Source organism: Phyllostomus discolor, chromosome 3 (assembly GCF_004126475.2).
Source record: "Phyllostomus discolor isolate MPI-MPIP mPhyDis1 chromosome 3, mPhyDis1.pri.v3, whole genome shotgun sequence".
NCBI lineage: Eukaryota > Metazoa > Chordata > Mammalia > Chiroptera > Phyllostomidae > Phyllostomus > Phyllostomus discolor.
This window is the reverse complement of record NC_040905.2, coordinates 212,542,190-212,558,189: the sequence shown is the minus strand read 5'-3', so window position 1 is coordinate 212,558,189 and position 16,000 is coordinate 212,542,190. Positions and strand designations below refer to the sequence as shown.

The 16,000-nt window shown below is 71.4% G+C and overlaps 1 protein-coding gene across 1 annotated transcript in view; it reads right to left on the bottom strand.

Annotated features, from left to right (window-relative positions):
• The window catches only part of KCNT1 (potassium sodium-activated channel subfamily T member 1), a 43,212-nt gene that overhangs the window by 10,047 nt on the left and 17,165 nt on the right, over positions 1–16,000 (bottom strand). Inside the window, 18 exon segments of the mRNA XM_028524043.2 lie at positions 2–107; positions 745–973; positions 1,355–1,596; positions 2,036–2,185; positions 2,590–2,698; positions 2,984–3,092; positions 3,168–3,231; positions 4,122–4,258; positions 4,357–4,521; positions 5,706–5,886; positions 6,899–6,993; positions 7,421–7,504; positions 7,572–7,646; positions 7,781–7,840; positions 7,911–7,959; positions 8,640–8,696; positions 10,554–10,653; positions 11,134–11,213. Of these exon segments, the coding sequence (XP_028379844.2) occupies positions 2–107; positions 745–973; positions 1,355–1,596; positions 2,036–2,185; positions 2,590–2,698; positions 2,984–3,092; positions 3,168–3,231; positions 4,122–4,258; positions 4,357–4,521; positions 5,706–5,886; positions 6,899–6,993; positions 7,421–7,504; positions 7,572–7,646; positions 7,781–7,840; positions 7,911–7,959; positions 8,640–8,696; positions 10,554–10,653; positions 11,134–11,213 (2,092 nt within the window).

Below are 16,000 nucleotides of genomic sequence, written 5' to 3'. Positions count from 1 at the left end.
CCTTGTCCAGCCGCAGGCAGCAGAAGGGGGCCTTCACGGGCAGCAGGTGGCACAGCGTGGGGGAGCTGCCGATGTAGGGTGAGTTGGGGGGGTAGCCCTTCACGTACCTGGGGCAGGACAGGGAGCCTCAGAGCGGCCGGCGCCCCCCGGTCCCCCAGGCCACCAGCTCCACTGCGCCCTCTCGCCCAGCGGGAGTGACCACACGGGGCGCCAGGCCCCAGCTCTGTCCCCAACCCCAGGAGGGTCTGTGCCCACACACTCCACCCCAGCAGCAAAGGCCAGGAGCAGAGACGGGCTGCGGCAAGGGAGGGACACTCAGGCTGGCAGCGGGCCATGGCCTGGTCTGTGCTGCCTGAGGCCAAGTGGCCAAGAGGTGCTGAGGAGAGACGGGCAGCAGGAAGGACAGTGAGAAGACGTGGTCCCCAACCCCGGGCAGGATGACAGCTCAGGATGGGCCAGTGGCCCCCCGGGCCTGGAAGGCACGTCACTGCGGGTTCCCTCCCTGTGACCTCTGCAGGCCAGGCTGAAGGCAGCCACCCCGGGGGCCGTGGTGTCTGGGTACAGGGGTCCCCAGAAGCTTCCATCTGCCAGAAAGGGTCCCCCTTGACGCTGTTTGGAAGCCCTGAGTCAGAGCGCGGGCCGCCACCCATGGGAGCCCGGGGACTCGGCCCGCTGGCCCTGCCTCTCCCAGGGCACCCTGCACTCCCCCCCAGGTCCGCTCCACCCCCCACGGGCCGCACTCACTCCACCGCGGACAGCCCCTCGTCCTCCGAGGGCGTCATCTCGTCCTCCGACTGGTCGCTCAGCAGGTCGCAGGGCAGCAGGGCCGAGCTGTCCGCCGCCAGCTCCAGGACCGGCGCGATGCTGGGCCGCCGGCTGCCCGAGCCGTTCTCCGTGGGCAGCGCCAGCTTGCTGCCCTCGCTGCCCTGGGCCGGCGGGCACTCTGTGTTCTGGAGGTCTATGGCCACCGTCCCTGGAATAGAGGGGGGACCCAGCTGGCACCCCCTCCCCGGGGCTCTCCGTGGGGGAGCGCTTTCCACGGGAGGTAGACACGGCACATGCTCTCCAGACCAGGGTCCTGTCCAGCTGCACCGCCCCAGGGGGGTCTGACACCTGAGCCTCAGTTTCCCCAGATGGCCCTGACGCAGGGTGGCCTCATCCCTGCAGGCACTTGGACACCGATGCAGACCAAGAGCCCGCAGGAGGCAGGGTGGCCCCCCCTGGACAGACGAGCAGGCTGAGACTGAGGCCCGAGCCCCGGCAGAGCTGGGCCCCAGGCAGGGTCGTCTGCCCTTCCCACCCGGCCCAGAGCAGGGTTGGCTCCGGGGAGCACGGGCCCCGGCCAGGGCCTCACCCACGGAGGCAATGATGCTGTGCACTGGCAAGTGGGAGGAGCCCCGGCCCCGGCCCGGCCCCGTGAGGCGCCGCCGCCGCCGCCGCGTCTCCTCCTGCTTGAAGGTTAAGGCCGAGTTCTCCTCCTTGGTGATGTTGATGTAGAAGCAGGTGTCGGAGGCCGCCAGCGTGTGCCGCGGCCCGGGGTTCAGCAGGATGCTCTTGTTGTCCTCCCGCTTCAGCCCGATGAGGCACACGCCGTACCTGGGGGAGGGGCGTGGCTCGACGGGGCCCCACCCACACTGCGGAGAGGGCGTGGCTTGGTGGCCCCCACCCACAGTTGGGAGAGCGTGGCTTGACAGGCCCCACCAACACCGCGGTGAGGGCGTGGCTCAGATGGGCCCGCCCACCGCATGGGGAGGGCATGGCTCGGCAGGGCCCCGCCCAGGAACGCATGCTCTGCGGGACCAGGTCTTAGGAGCCAGGGTTTGAGGGCCATTTGGGGGGAGACCCTTGGCAGACCCCTCCCTTCGGGTGTGGGACGCCCCCCTGCACACTTGACCCGATGACCCGAGGTCAGAAAGGGGAAGCCACGTGGCAGGGCAAACTGGGGCTGATGAGGACTCTGACGTCCAACCCCGAGGCCCCGCCCCGACCTGGGCCGAGTGCGGGTGGCCGAGCCCACGCCCCCGAGGGCGCCTACTTCTTGTGCGCGTGGAAAGCGGCGTAGGTGAAGCTCTTGCCCTGGTACTCGCGGAAGAACTTGCTGTCGCCCATGCGCACGTGGTACACCTCGTTGCCCGAGCAGCGCCCGTACATGCGTTGCCACTGCTCCGGGGACTCCTGGCCTTCCCTGGGCGGGCAGGGACGTCACCACTGTGGCTGCCCCTCCGCCCCGGTCAGCTGCTGACGGGGCAGGGGGAGGCCAGCAAGGCCAGCTCGACCCTGACCCCTCCCTTCTGTCTGAGCCTCAGGGGTGGTCTGAGGGGTCACTTGGCCAGTTTTCAAAAGCCATAAACACCAGGGTCTGATTTTTAGGGGCCACTACTTGGCCGCTCAGAGTCCCCAAAACCCACTTCCTGGCTGGGACGAACATCTAATCTGGGTCCACAAACGTGGTCCCCCCACCCCAGCATCCAGCTCCCCGGACGGGACCCTTGCCTGCTGCACGCACCCCTCTCCAACACCGGTCTCCTGGTCCCCGCCCCCCCCCAGTCCCAGTCCCCCCAGAGAGGTGCAGGGCGGGCGGACACTCACTGGCCACGGGACGTGTGCACCAGCAGCGTGATGAGGGTGGACGTGGCCGGGCAGATGCAGTTCAGGGCCAGCAGGGCGTACTTGCACTCCTCCTCACACACCACATGGTCTGCGGGCGGGACGGCAGGACTGCCCCCAGGGCACACAAACCCCCGCCCCCTCTGCTCACCTTGCCCACCTGTCCCCCAGGTGCCCAGCTCCGCGGGTGCACCTGCCCTCACTGACCGCCAGCCCCCAGGGGTAGGGCCAGCATCTCCAACAGCTGGATCTGTGTGGGGCCCCCTCCGCACGCCACCCTGGCCGTGTCTGTTCGCGCACCTGGCCCGTGCTGCGGCCCCCCAGCGCGGCAGGAGCGCCCCCACCTGTGCGCGCACCTGGCCCCAATCCTCCGTACCTGCGAACTTGACGTGAAACTTGTTCTCAGGCTTGAGGATCTGCACGTAGAGGGGGCAGTTGGGGGCAAAGTCCTTCACGGCCCAGGCTCGCAGGATGGTCTGGTGGTCCTGGGGGCGGGGAGGGCGTGGTCAGTCAGCGCTGGGGCCCAGCAGCGTGGGCTCCGGGCGGGCCGGCGCACTCACCGCCGCCGTGCGGTCCACCTCATTGCGGCTGCTGAGGATGAAGCAGGCCTCCCCGTTGTCCATCCTGCAAAGCACGGAGCTGAGTGCCACCGGGGCCCGGCCCCATGCCCGCCCTGGCTGTCGGGGGCTCTGGGCAGAGGTCGCTGTGCGGGGGCTTGTCCCCTGTGTCCCCACCAACCTGGCAGGGCCGCGGCACGGCAGGAAGGGGACACTTCCTGGCAGAGATGCTGGTCCCCGACCGCCAGCCTGTCCCTCCCGGGATGGGCTGCCCAAGGACGGGGGACCTGTGACCAGCTCCACTGCCCGCCCTCCCGCCCGAGGACCCCTGGCTGTAGAAGGGGTGTGGCAGCCCCTTCCCCGAGTGCCCAGGACAGGGGGGTCAGAGACCTGGCCCCCCTCGCTGCATCGCCCTGGAGCCCGCCCGTCCCCGGCGTGTCCCTGCCCTGGCAGCCCCTGCCTCCCTCCACCCCTTGGGGCTAGAGCCGGGCGGTGGGTCACAGCGAGGCTGTGTCCCCGGCCACCGCCACCTGCAGGCAGGGGGCTTGACTCCTGTCCCAGTTTTACAGGTGAAACGGCAGGGACCAGGCTTCAGGGGGTGGGCGGGTGAGGGCGCCAGGGCAGCCCAGGCTGCACCCCGGAGACACATCCGTCTCTGGGAGCGAAACTGCGACGGGGGCTCCCGGGTGTCCCAGAACGTGCGCAGGCACATTCTGGAAAGTTCCACTCGAGAACTCAGTCTTCTCACCTCAAGTCACCCTGCCAGCCTGTCTTGCAAAGAAACCCGCCCACGTGCCTGTCTCCCCCACAGGCACAGCGCTGCCGCCCCCCACCCCTTTCCACTCTGAGCCGCTCCCGGAACCCGAGGGAGACTGGCCCTGACGGGGCGGGGGGGGGGGGCTGGGGCGGGCAGGGGGCCGCACAGCGGCAGGGAGCGGGCGGGGGGGGGGGGCTCACTTGGCTCGCATGAGGTCCTGGTCCTTGAGCGCGGAGCCCTGGAGGTAGATGACCCGCTGGGACCACAGGGGTATCTGCAGGACCCTGCGGACCTGGATGTCCATCTCGGTAGGGCACAGGATGACCACGTAATAGTCCTGCGGGAGGGGGGCGGGGGCCATGAGCCCACCCCTGCCCGCACTGGGGACCCCCTGGCGTGGGGCCCGCCCGGCAGGGGGGGCTGTGAGGGCCCCACCTGCAGCCGGGGGTGGGCGTAGAACTCGTTCAGGAAGTCCATGAGCAGGTCGATCTTGAGGGAGCTGACGCACAGGATCACGTGCTTCTCCGTCTGGGCCCGGTGGCGGCTGTAGTTGCCCCCCGACTTCTGCCGCTCCATCCACAGGTACACCAGCTCCTCGAACTGCGGGCGGGAGCGGGTGAGGGCCGGGTGGCCTGGGCCCGGGGCCCCGGTGAGGCCCCTGGGGCCCGCCGCGGGGTGGTGGGGACGTCAGAGAGGGGCCCTGTCCCTGTGGGAGCAGCGGGCGGGAGACCCCCCGACGGCGCAGGGTGGGGCGGGCGGCCAGGGGCTGGAGAGGACACGGGGGGAGGAGGGCGGCTGGCGGAGGCCTGAGCAGGACCGAGGGGGCGGGCCACGCAGAGGCAGGCAGCGGCGGCTGCAGTTGGCACGGGGGGTAGCGACGTTCTCAGCCAGAGTGAGAACCTAGGCCCAGGGGTGGAAGGGACACTTTCAGGACTTAGTTACAAGCACGTGGGCTACTTGGGGCTGCAGGTCTGGGGACGCTGCCCACCTGGCCCACACCCCCTGGTGTGAGCTTCGGGGGGGGGGGGTTGGGAGTCATTTTAGGCTGGAAGAGGGCAGGCGTGGGGAAGAGTGTGCGTGCATGTGTGTGCGGCAGAGCTGGGCGCTGGCCACCCTGGGGCGTATCTGTGGTCTCCCTGACCCCACGTCTGCAATGGGAGGGGCCCTGTGAGGGGGTGGCCCCAGGCCGGAGGGCGGTGAGGAGGACAGGAGGACGGGGCACAGGGCTTCCGGGGGAGGGAGGGGTGGCGAGGCGGCCTCAAGGGCGCTCCGAGGCTCCAGTGTCGCCTCTGGAGCACGCAGACCTTCCTGTCGAGAAAGCGGCCGTGCTCTGGACACGGGGGAAGTGGGAGGACGGGGCGGCCGGGGCTAGGGGCTCCCCCGGGACGAGCTCAGGGTCAGCAGAGGACCCCCGTCTTCCATGTCCTGGGAGTTGACCAGCTGGCCGCTCTCCAGGGCTCCTGTTTGCATGCCTAAGCACAGGTCGGGGCGAGGCCAGGTCCCTGCCCCCGCTCCCCAGGGCTCAGCCTGCAGATTGGCCTTAGGGACAGGTGACAGGGAAGCAGCGCCGGCAGCTGCGCCCCCAGTGGTCCCGAGTGCCGCTGCTCCTGCCCCCCAGCCCCCGGGGGGAAGCTCCTGAGCTCTGCACTCGGCCGGGTCCCCGGCCCCGCTCAGGGTGCCGATGGACCTGCCGGGCAGGGGCAGCGTCCCCCTCCCCTGCTCCTGGCCCCACAGGCCTCCGCCCGCCACCCCTCTCGCCAGGATGGGACAGGGAGGGGGCTCGCCTGCAGCGGGAGCACCACGAGGGCCACGCAGATCATGATCACCACGAGCAGCTGGGACGGCCAGATCTTGGGCGTCACGTCGCCGTAGCCCACGGTGGAGAAGGTGACGATGCAGAAGTAGAAGGACGTGAGCAGGGACAGGTTCTCGCCCGCGCGCTCCAGGTGCTGGATGCCGCAGGTCCTGCAAGCGCGGGCGGTCAGGGGCTGCGTGCGGCCCGGCCGCGGCCACCTCGGGGCCCCCCGGGCCGGAGCTCTGCCCGCCCACGGGACCGCACATCACCCAGAGACTCGGCAGATGTCACCGGGCCACCCAGGACACGGGGCTGAGCCTGGGGCCCCGGTCCCCGACAGCCCCACCCCCGAGTCAGCTGGGCTGGCGCCTCCCGCCGGAGCCGAGGCCCCGTGTGACTCCCCAGGGGTGTGGACACCGGGCTGCCTGGGCTCGGCGCGCGCCCGGGGGTCCGTGGAAGAGCCTGGCCCCCAGGCCGGCAGCCCCGCAGGCCACCCCAGCGCTCAAGGCCTTGCCCTCACTCAGGAGGTCCGCCCCCACGTGGCTCAAGCTGGACAGTACTTCCCACGCTCAACCCCGAGTCCCGACCATACACCGGGAGGTGCGGACGGCAGGGCCCAGGGGCCACAGCACAGGCCACGGGGCAGCACACGGCAGCGCTCGGGGACCCCCGCCCTGGTGGGGGCGTGCTATGACCTGGCCGCTGGGAGGGGAGGGGGGGCGAATCCACCCTGTGGACGCCCCGTCTGGCTCTGCTGAGGTCTACATGTGTCGGGGGCATGGGGAGCGAGGAAGGGGAGGCAGGAAGTGCGGGGCCTTCCAGGACCGTGGGGCCGGCCCCTTGACCTTGCTGGGGGATGGGAGCGGTGACCAGCACCTGGCGGAGCCCTGGCAGGAGCAGGAGCAGATGTGAGGGGGCGGCTCCCCCACCCCTGGACTCCGGCTGCTCCCAGACTCGCTTGCAGCTGAGCCTCAAGCCCAGGGGCCCCCGGCCACGAGGGCCCCTGACCCACAGGGCCAGGCCAGGCCAGGACGCCACTCCCCAGGTGCTGTCCAGGAGGCCAGGGTGGGGTCTCCCTGGCCCCAGAGGAGCCGGGGGCTCCAAGCTGCCTTCGTGACCCCTTGGTCGGTCCTGGGGCCCGGCTGTGCCTGAGGAGGGGGCCCCCTGGGGTGGCGGCCTCACCCCGTGAAGAGCAGGCAGAGCAGGGTGCAGAAGAGGATCAGGACCTGGTTGAACATGGCCGACTGCGTCCGCAGCATGGCGCGGTGGAAGTCGTTCTGTGGGGCCGGGCGGGGCGGCGGCAAGGCTGGGACCCGCCCCGGGGCTGGGGCGGGGGGGCGGGGAGTGAGGACTGGGGCCCAGGGGTGGACAGTCCCCCCACAGGCCAGAGGCCAGCGCGGAGCGCCGCACTGCCCTGCACAGGGAGCGAGCGGGAGGGGGCGCTGGGGCCCTGGGGGCGGGGCAGGGCGGGGCACGCAGTCCCCACTGCCGGCTGACATCCCTACCACAGGCACCTGCTCGGGCGCTCCGCAGAGGGTCTGCCGGGGCCCCGGTCTGTGGGGGCCCAGGACACATGGCCCTGGTTCGTGCCCCCCCCACCCGGCACCTCCCCCCATCCTTTCGGGGTCGGGAAGGGCGGGTCTCTTCAGGGCGGCAGAGGCGCTGTGTCTGGGGGCGGCAGGGGGGGGCAGGGGCGGGGCTCACGATCATGTTCTCCAGCGCGTGCTTGGCCAGCCAGCAGTTGAGGAACACGGGGATGAACAGGTTGCGCAGCGGCGCCCAGAAGATCTGCGGGGGAGACGGGTCAGGGGCGGGGGCCCGGGGCGGCCCGCTCCCCGGCCGACGGCTCACCCACCGTGATGATGAAGGGCAGCGTGGTGATCATCTCCAGGACGAAGGACACTTGGAAGATCTGATCCCAGATGTTGCCCTAGGAGCCCAGCGGCCCGGGTGGGGAGGGAGACCGGCTGGAGGTCAGGGGCGGGACCGGGGGTCAGGGGCAGGTGGGGTCCGAGGGCCGGACGGGTGGGCGGCTCGGGGAGGGCTGCACGGGTGGGCACTCACTTTGTAGCTGAGGTAAATGAGCAGCATGGTCTCCAGGAAGCTGATTATAGCCACGATGACCTGCGGGGCGGGCAGGGGCCTTAGAGGGCGCAGGGGGAGGGCAAGGGGCAGGCAGGGCCCCCCCACTCACCTGGATCTCCCAGAGGGCCAGCTTCCTCTCCACCCACAGGATCGGCGCCCTGGGGAGAGAGGGGGTGAGCCCAGGCTCCGGACAGGGGCCTCCGGGGAGGCGCCCCAGCTGCCTGGGGGGGGGGGGGGGGGGGGGGCTGCGGGCTCTGAGCCCCTGGGCGGCCCCTGTGGCCTCTCTCTCTGGCGCTGGGGACGGAGCTCCCACACGAGTCGCTGAGGGGCGGGGCTGACCTCAGTTCCCCTGAGGGGCGGGGCTACCACGAGGTCAAGTGACGTGGGAGGGGCAGGAGGCTGAGGGGGCGCCAGAATGATGGGGAGACCAGCACCACCGGGGCGTGGCCGAGCCCCGGAGACGCGTCCGGTCCTCTGGATCGGGGTCCCCAGTTGCTCGGGGCTACGCTTCCAGCGGACTCGGCGGGGCACCGCTGTCCTGGCTCTCCGGTAGGTTCCCCGAATCTCCGGCCCCCGTCCCCTCCTGCCGGCCTCTCAGAGGGGGGCTGGGCCGGCTCACGGTGACCAGACCATCCCCTCAGCTGCCCGTGGACTCGGGGTGCCCTGCAGGGACACCCCATGCCGCCTGCCGCCGCTGGCCCAGTCGGCTCTCAGCGTGTCCTCAGGGAACCCAGGGGCTCACAGGCTGAGGCGGGGCGCCTGGCCTGGACCTCGGTCCCTCCCACTCCCACGCCCAGCCCTGGGCCCCGCGGAGAGCCGGCCGGGACCCTGGACTCACCAGTTGATCTCGGAGGACGACTCATTGAAGGTATACTTCTGCTTCGGGCAGCCCCAGCTGAGGAGACAGAGCCGGCCTGGCCGCCGCCCCTCCCGCACCGCCCTGGAGGGACCCTGCCCAGGGCTGCCCAGGGAGGGTCAGGGCGCCCCCTCTCCACCCAGGGCCACTGCCGTGAATCTTGGAAGGGAGTCCCAGGCAGCTGGAGGGTCTGCCACGGGGTGGGCTGGTGAAACGAGGAGGACGTGCCCCCCCGGGAGGTGAGAGGTGCCCCGGAGAGAACTGGGGTTCCCCCTGCTCTCCCGGCAGCCTGCTGGGCAGACGGACAGACCACTGGGGGCGGAGGTGCTGGAGCCAGGAGGGCCACCCTCAGCCCCTCCCGAGGATGAGCCTCCCCACCCAGGTGCCTGCTCGGGGGCGGGGGCGGACATGCTGGCCCTGCCCCAGCTCCGACCAACACTGGGCGCTGACCCAGGGGACCGAACTCTCCCAGGGCCCACGGTGACAGGCAGCTCCCCCCTTTCTGCCAATGAGCTGCTTCCTCTGAGCCATGCTGTGGCCATTGTGGATGGCCACCCACCCACCATCCATCCACCATCCACCCACCATCCATCCACCCACCATCCATCCACCCACCATCCACCCACCCGACTGCATGCACCAGCCCCTCACCCCCCACCACCACTGCCAGGTGCCATGCGATGACGACAGGCCCCCGTAGGGATGTGGGCCCAGGCACCCAGGAGCCTCTGGGAGTTGGGGAAGTGGGATACACCCAGGAGAGCGGGGTGAGTCAGTCCAAGCCCCCCAGTTTTCCTCCCAAACCACCTTGGCAGGACCTGCCCTCCCCCCACACCAGGATGAAGACCCTGGTTCTCCGGGGGGAGTGAAAGGCCTCCTTCCCGGCTCCACCCCAGGAGCCCAGCAGCCTGGCCCCACCCCCCAGGGAAGGGCGCACCCCGAGGAGCCGGCCGGAGAGGCGGCCCCCAGGTGGCAGCGATGACCAGGCCACATGCCCCGACCTCGGGGCCTCAGCACGCGGGCTCCCCCCTCGAGGAGGGCAGCGAGAGCGTCAGACATGAGAGTGAAGGCTCTCGGCGTGACCTCCGGACAAGCAGGGACCTGACTCTCAGGAGGGCCAGGCGCGAACCATCGCCCAGAGGGGAGGAGTCCCAGCCCCGGGGAGCAGGACACTGGGGGAGGGGAGCTCAGGAAGCTCCGGAGGGGACAGGAATCGCACAGGGTCCTCCTGGAACCCGGTGCCCGAGCCCCAGGGTGTCCGGAGAGCCCGGGGACGGAGCGGCGGCCTTCACAGACGTCACCGAAGACGGGCCGGCCGTGCGCGGGCCCAGCTCAGGGCCTGGAACTGCAGGGGCCACGAGCGAGCAGGGCGCACAGGGAGGCCCGCCCGCCACCAGGGCAGAAACGTGCCCCCCGCCAGGACCCGCGTGGAAACACGTGTTCCTCAACAGCAGCCGTGGCGGCCGGAGGACCAGGCGGCACGAGGGAAGGGGGCCCGAGCGGCACCTTCTACTGCGGGTGGGTGCAGGCGGCTGCTCCGCCCCCCTGCCCCGGGAGTCAGACAGCAGGTGCCCCGGGGAGACCTGGGGGAGGGGCTGAGGGCCCAGAGTGCCCAGGGGAGCCCGGCAGGAGGGCAGGGCCCGGCCTCCAGCCTCGCTGTCAGCACCGGGCACAGGGAGCGGCCACTGTCCATGGACAAGGGCACCCTTTGTCCCGTGCAGAGCCGCTGGCCAGTGGGCACTGGAGGGCCAAGTCCAGGACGTCGTGGCTCCCTGGGGGTGGGCACTGGGACAGGAGTCCCGAGGGGGGAGGACCCTCCGAGGCCATGGGCAGAGGGCGCCCCAGGGCATGAGCAGGGGCCGACGTGACGGTGGCAGGGCCCCACGGGTCACCCACCATCCGATGCCCAGCGCCGGGTCGTCCAGCAGGACGCGCACGATGTACAGCAGGCAGGTGAGCAGCTTCAGGGAGAAGTTGAACAGCCGGATCCTCAGGCCTGGGGGGGCCGAGGGGGGGCATCAGGACTGCTGGGCTGCTGGGGGTCTCCAGCCAACAGCTCCCTCCTTGGGCAGGTGGTGTGGGGGTGTGGGGGGCACACCCAGGGGCTGGGATTCAGGGGGCATGACCTCCACGCCCCACCCCACCCTCAAGGAAGGGTTTGACTACCCAGGATCTGGCTGGGGAGGCGGTGGACGGAGACTGCGGGGGGGGGGGGGGGGGGGGCCCGCACGGAGAGGCCAGGGAGTCCCTGGGGTGAGGGCGGGAGGCAGGCAGGGCCACAGGAGGAGGCCAAGCCGGTGGCCTGATGGCCACGGCCCACCAGTCTCCAGCAGGCCCCACGGGGTCCGGCCCTACCTCCTGCGGGTGGAAGGCGGTGTGGATCCGAGGGGCGGGGCCACTGGCCACACCCCGCAGCCCGAGTGCAGCAGGCCCGGCCCCCAGGGCAGACCCCTCCCCGCAGGCCCTGCCCACTCACTGGATCTTTGGTTTTTGATGAAGAACAGCTTGAGCCGCTCCTTGAAGGTGTTCTCGTTGACGTAGAACTCCACCTGGACCCTGGGGAGGGGGAGAGGGGTGTGGGCGCGCAGTCCCGCAGGTCGGCCCGGGGGCCAGCCTGCAGCGCGGAGCCCAACTGGCCTCCCCCGGCCGTGGGAGCCCAGGAGACAAAGACGGACAGACCGCAGCAGCGTCAGGGCCTCCACCTCGGACGTGAGGCCGTCAGGGTCCAGGGCACCCGTGTGCTCCCAGCAGCCCCGCCTGCAGGCCTTCCGAACACGCCGGGCACGCCTGGGTGCCCCCCGGGCTCCCCGAGGCCGGGACTCCTGGGCGCCCTGCCTCGGTGGCCACAGCCCCCCACCCCCAGGATTGAACGCACCCCATGTGGCCCTTGGCCGGGGGCTCCCAGCCCGCCCTGTCATCTCTATAGGGCGTCCCAGAAGCCGGTGGTCTGTCGCTTTGTCTGGTGGCCCCTGGTGGCCGGGGCTGGGGTCTTGCTGTCCCTGCAGGAGTGCTGGGGCCTCACTGCACCCCGGGGCCAACCCCAAGATACCCTGAACCCCACCAGCCTCCCAGTGACCTGGAGCCAGACCCCAGAGGCCCCAGCAGGAACCTGTCACAAGTGTGTGGGGGGCAGCTCAGCATGGGGGGCTGTCTGGTCCCCCGGGGTGTCAGGGGGTGATGAGCCCCTGCCCTGAGGAGGCCAGGGCCAGGGCCCCGAGTGGGTGTGGTGGTCTCACACTGTCTCCCTCCAGGGTTAGGGGAACACACACAAGCCCCCGAGGGGCCAGTGATTTGGGGTGCTGGGTGGGCGCCTTGCTCTGGGTTGGCCCTGGCCACACACCCCCACAGGTGGCTTCGTGCACCGTCTGTCACAGGCTGTGCCTGCCCCCATGGGGAGGTCGGTCTCAGGAATCCAAAAGGCCAGCCCATGGGTGTCACCACGGGCCAGACACCCCACGAGACAGAGGCACCGGCAACCTTGGGGTTCAGGCTGATGGGGGTCCGAAAGGCCTTGCCCCTGAGCCGCAGCTGACCCAGCACCGGGCCACTCAGGGGTGCCATGGGGGTGCGGCCAGCCGGCCAGCCCGTCCATCACACTCATGACGCGGGCACAGAGGGACTGAGCGCTCCGAGGGCGCAGCCACACTGCCCGGAGGGGCCTGGAGGCCGAGCCGGGGCCGCCGCTGAGTCCTCTGCCGGTCCAGGGCTCAGGAAGGGCCCAGGAGGACGTGGGGGTGGGGTGGGGCCCTTCCCCACGCTCGGGTCGCCCAGCCACACTCGGGGCTCCTGGGGCCGGGGCAGCAGGACGGGCCTCCCACAGACCAGCAGGGTCCAAACCCAGAGCCAGTGGCCAGGGCACCCCGCTGCACCCCTCTCTCCCTGACGCCCTCCCCTCCCCCAGCTCCCCTCTGAACCCCTGACTCCCACCCTCCTCTGTGGGTGCCGCCAGAGGCCGGGCTGGGAGGGCCCTGAGGGGTCTCGGGGAGTTCCGTCGGAAGCTCTGTCTCTGGAGTCACGGCCGGGACAGGCCGGTCTGGGTGGACGCCCCTCAGCCGAGCCCCTGGTGCTCCTCACGGGCCCCCCTGGCCCCCAGCACACTGTCCGGGCCCACCAGAGAGGGCCCGCCATCGGCCCCTGCCTCTCCATTCAGGCATGGCCCCCATGGGCCCTTACGTGGCCCCGCTGGGCCCCTCCTGCCTGTGCCGTCACCCCCACCCCGGCGGGGGGTCGTCTGCTCCTCCACCCCCAACGGGGCCCGGAGCTGGGGGACGGAGGCAAAGACCAGGAGGCTGACTCGGCCAGCGCCCCCCACCTCTGCCGGACCCTCCCAGCCCCTTCCCCAGGGGCCCCTGGCCCCCCACTACACCCTTGTGCCCCACCTGTGCCTCACAGCAGCACCCCCGCTACCCACCCACGTCCCTGCCAGGCCGGGTTCGCTCCCAGGCCCCCCAGCCCCTCCCGGCGCCCAGCACTGGAACCCCGAGTTCCCCCAAGCAGGGCGAGGGCTGGCCAACCCTTGGCCCCTCACCCAGGGGCCGAGGACCCCCGTCCGGGTGGCGCCCAGGTCTCAGCAGCAGCGCCGGCCCGCGGAGGGAGGCGCGCCCCATGCGGGAGGAGAGAAGGGAGAGGCCGCGGGTGCGGATGGGGCCAGGCAGTGGAGCCCGCAGGGCCAGCGACCGAGCCTCCTCCTGTCACTGTTCCAGGAGCTGTGGCAGCCTGCCCCCTGCAGCACGGGTCACAGACTGCCCTCCCCCGGAAGCCGCTCTGAGGCCGCGGGCATCACACGGGCCAGTCCTGGCTGGTGCCACAGAGAAGCCCCCTCGGGAGCTGCCAGACCCCGGGACCTGGCCCTGCCGCCCAGACTGGCCTGGCCCAGGGTGGGCTCTTGGCTCCGCAGGCTCGGCCCCGGGTCATAAGGCCAGACGCTGCCTGTCCCTCGCCTGCCTGGCTGCTTGGTAGCCCCTCCTCGCCTGGGGACAGGCAGTGACAGGGACAGACCTTCCCCATGTGCTGGGGGGTGGGAGGGGTCGGGCAGCGGGTGCTGTGACTCCGGAGAAGTGAAAAGGTTCCCCTCTCCTCCCCTGTGAGGCCCGGCTCACGGCCCGGTTCCGGGTGGAGGGTTGACTGAGAGACCACGGGAGCCCTTGGCGAGCGGCCCGCACCCCTCCACGCAGAGGGTGCCGGTGACCAGGGCCGCCCTGAGCCCATGTCCCGACGCCGGCCTGCACCCGTTGTCCCCGTCGCCCGGAAAGAGTCATAAACCCACGGGTGAGGCTGCAGAACACACCCAACGACGCCCCCCATGGGCTGTGGGCAGAGGAGTGACCCTTTGTGGGGACCCTCCCCCCTCGGCGGTCCAGCTGTGACTTGAGGCCCCGTGGGGAGCCGGTGACCGAGCTCACAGGAAGTTGCTCTTGGGAGCCGCGGAGCCGGGGCCCGGAGAAACCATGTGGTGACGGTGATGGTGACGGTGACCAGGCCCTGGCGCTGGACCGGGAGCTGCCTGCAAACCGGCCGGGGCCCCGGCGAGGGCGGGGCTAAGCGGGCTCCTTCCCAGGTGTCTGCTCGCTCTCCCTCTTTCACTCACTCACTCGTGCGTTCCTTCAGCAGGAGGCTGGGGGTGTGGGGGGGCGCGGGCTGGGCACACCGGAGGGGCCGCCGCCGCCTGCCGCCCACTGCGGGGCCAGGAAGGTCAAGAGCAGGTGTGCCACTGGCAGGCCTGGTGTCCGGCCGGAGGCCGCAGGGAGCCTGGCCTCATATGGCCCCTGGCCCGGTCCCAGCACAGTCCTCAGCCCTGGCTTCTCCTGCCCTCTGAGCGAGCAGCTCTCGGGCCGGTGAGGATGAGCCGGGGGCCGGGCAGACGGGGAGCTACCTCCCCCAGCCCTGCCACAGGCGGGGCCCCTCAGAGGGCTCCAGCCAGCCCATCCCTACGAGCACGGAGCAGACCCACCAAGGCCGGAGCCCGGCCAGCTCACCCGTGGGGCCTGGGTTTCCAGAATGTTCAGGGGCCCAGGCATCAGCCCTGCCCCAGGCCCGGACAGCTGGAGTCCAAGCAGGCCTGCCGCCCGCCTGTGTCCAGCGTCCTGCCCACACCGGGGAGACTGAGGAGGCCCCCTTCTGTGCCCACCCCCCACCAGGACAGGACCTGCGGCTCTCCGACCCGCGGGCCGGGGCAGGCCACCCAGGGACCGTCAGCACAGGGACTCCTGGCAGGGGCTACAGCACAGAAGGCCCGTGCCGGCGGTTAGCTCCAAACGCAGGCCGGGCACCGGGCATGTGGGGAGGGTGGGCCGGCAGGCCACGGCAGCGCGCACTCACATGGGGCCGAGGTCAGACTGCCTCCCTCCCCGGGCCTGTTGCCGCGGCGGGGCCTCTGGCAGGTGCCGGGAGCTCCGCCCACCAGGCCGTGGGGCCAGCGGCCAGCAGGCAAGAGGTGGCAGGGCCCAGGCCCAGCCGCCAACCCAGGCCAGCTATGCTGAGACCGGGCAGCGCCTGTGACCAGCCCAGCTGGGCGCGGACAGACTTGTGGCACAACCTGACCGCCTTGCACAGCCCCGGGTCCTGCAGGTGGGTTGGCAGGGCCGGGGCTGGGGGCCCAGAGGATGGGGGGCTGTGGGGTGGGGGGCACTGGGGCCAGTGGGGGGCACGAAGGCTGCCTCGCCCCACCACACTCAGCCCAAGCCTGCAGGCTTTCCTGTGAGGGGCTGGTGGGGGTGTCAGCAGAGACCCCTGCTCTGGACCCTCCTTGTTCTCCGTGTCCCCCCAGAACCCCCCCCCAGTGGGGGGGGGGTCTGGGCCTATCTCGAAGGGTAGGGGAGTGGAAGGGGTGTAGCGAGGCTGTCCCCCAGCCCTGGCCCACGGCCACAGCGTAGCCCCCCCAGCCACTCGGCTCCAGGGTAGCCCCCCCACCCCCACACCACAAACCACCGCCCCGCCGGGCGGTCCCAGTGATCGCTAAACTCGGGGACCTGGCTGCTCCGACAGGCTCCGGTCCCCCAGGCTGACGCCCACCCTATGTGTGACCTGGCGCCAAAACCAGGGAAACCCGGGGAGTGGGGCAGCGTGGGGCCGCCCCGCCCCCACTCAAGGGTCCGGACCCGCATGGCCAGCCGGGGAGGGTGGAGGCTGGGGTCCCAGCAGTCCTCCGCTGCCTGTCCCCACATAGGCCCCAGGGTGCGGTCCCCGTCCCCACCCACAGCCACCACTATCGGGGGGCCCGGCGCACCTGCCTCGGGTGCACCCCATCTCCGACTCCCGGGCTGCTCCCCGGGGACCACCTGCCTGAGTCCCCAGCCCTCAGAGCCAGTGACTTCCGTAGGGGTGCTGGTGGGCCGCACCCTGCC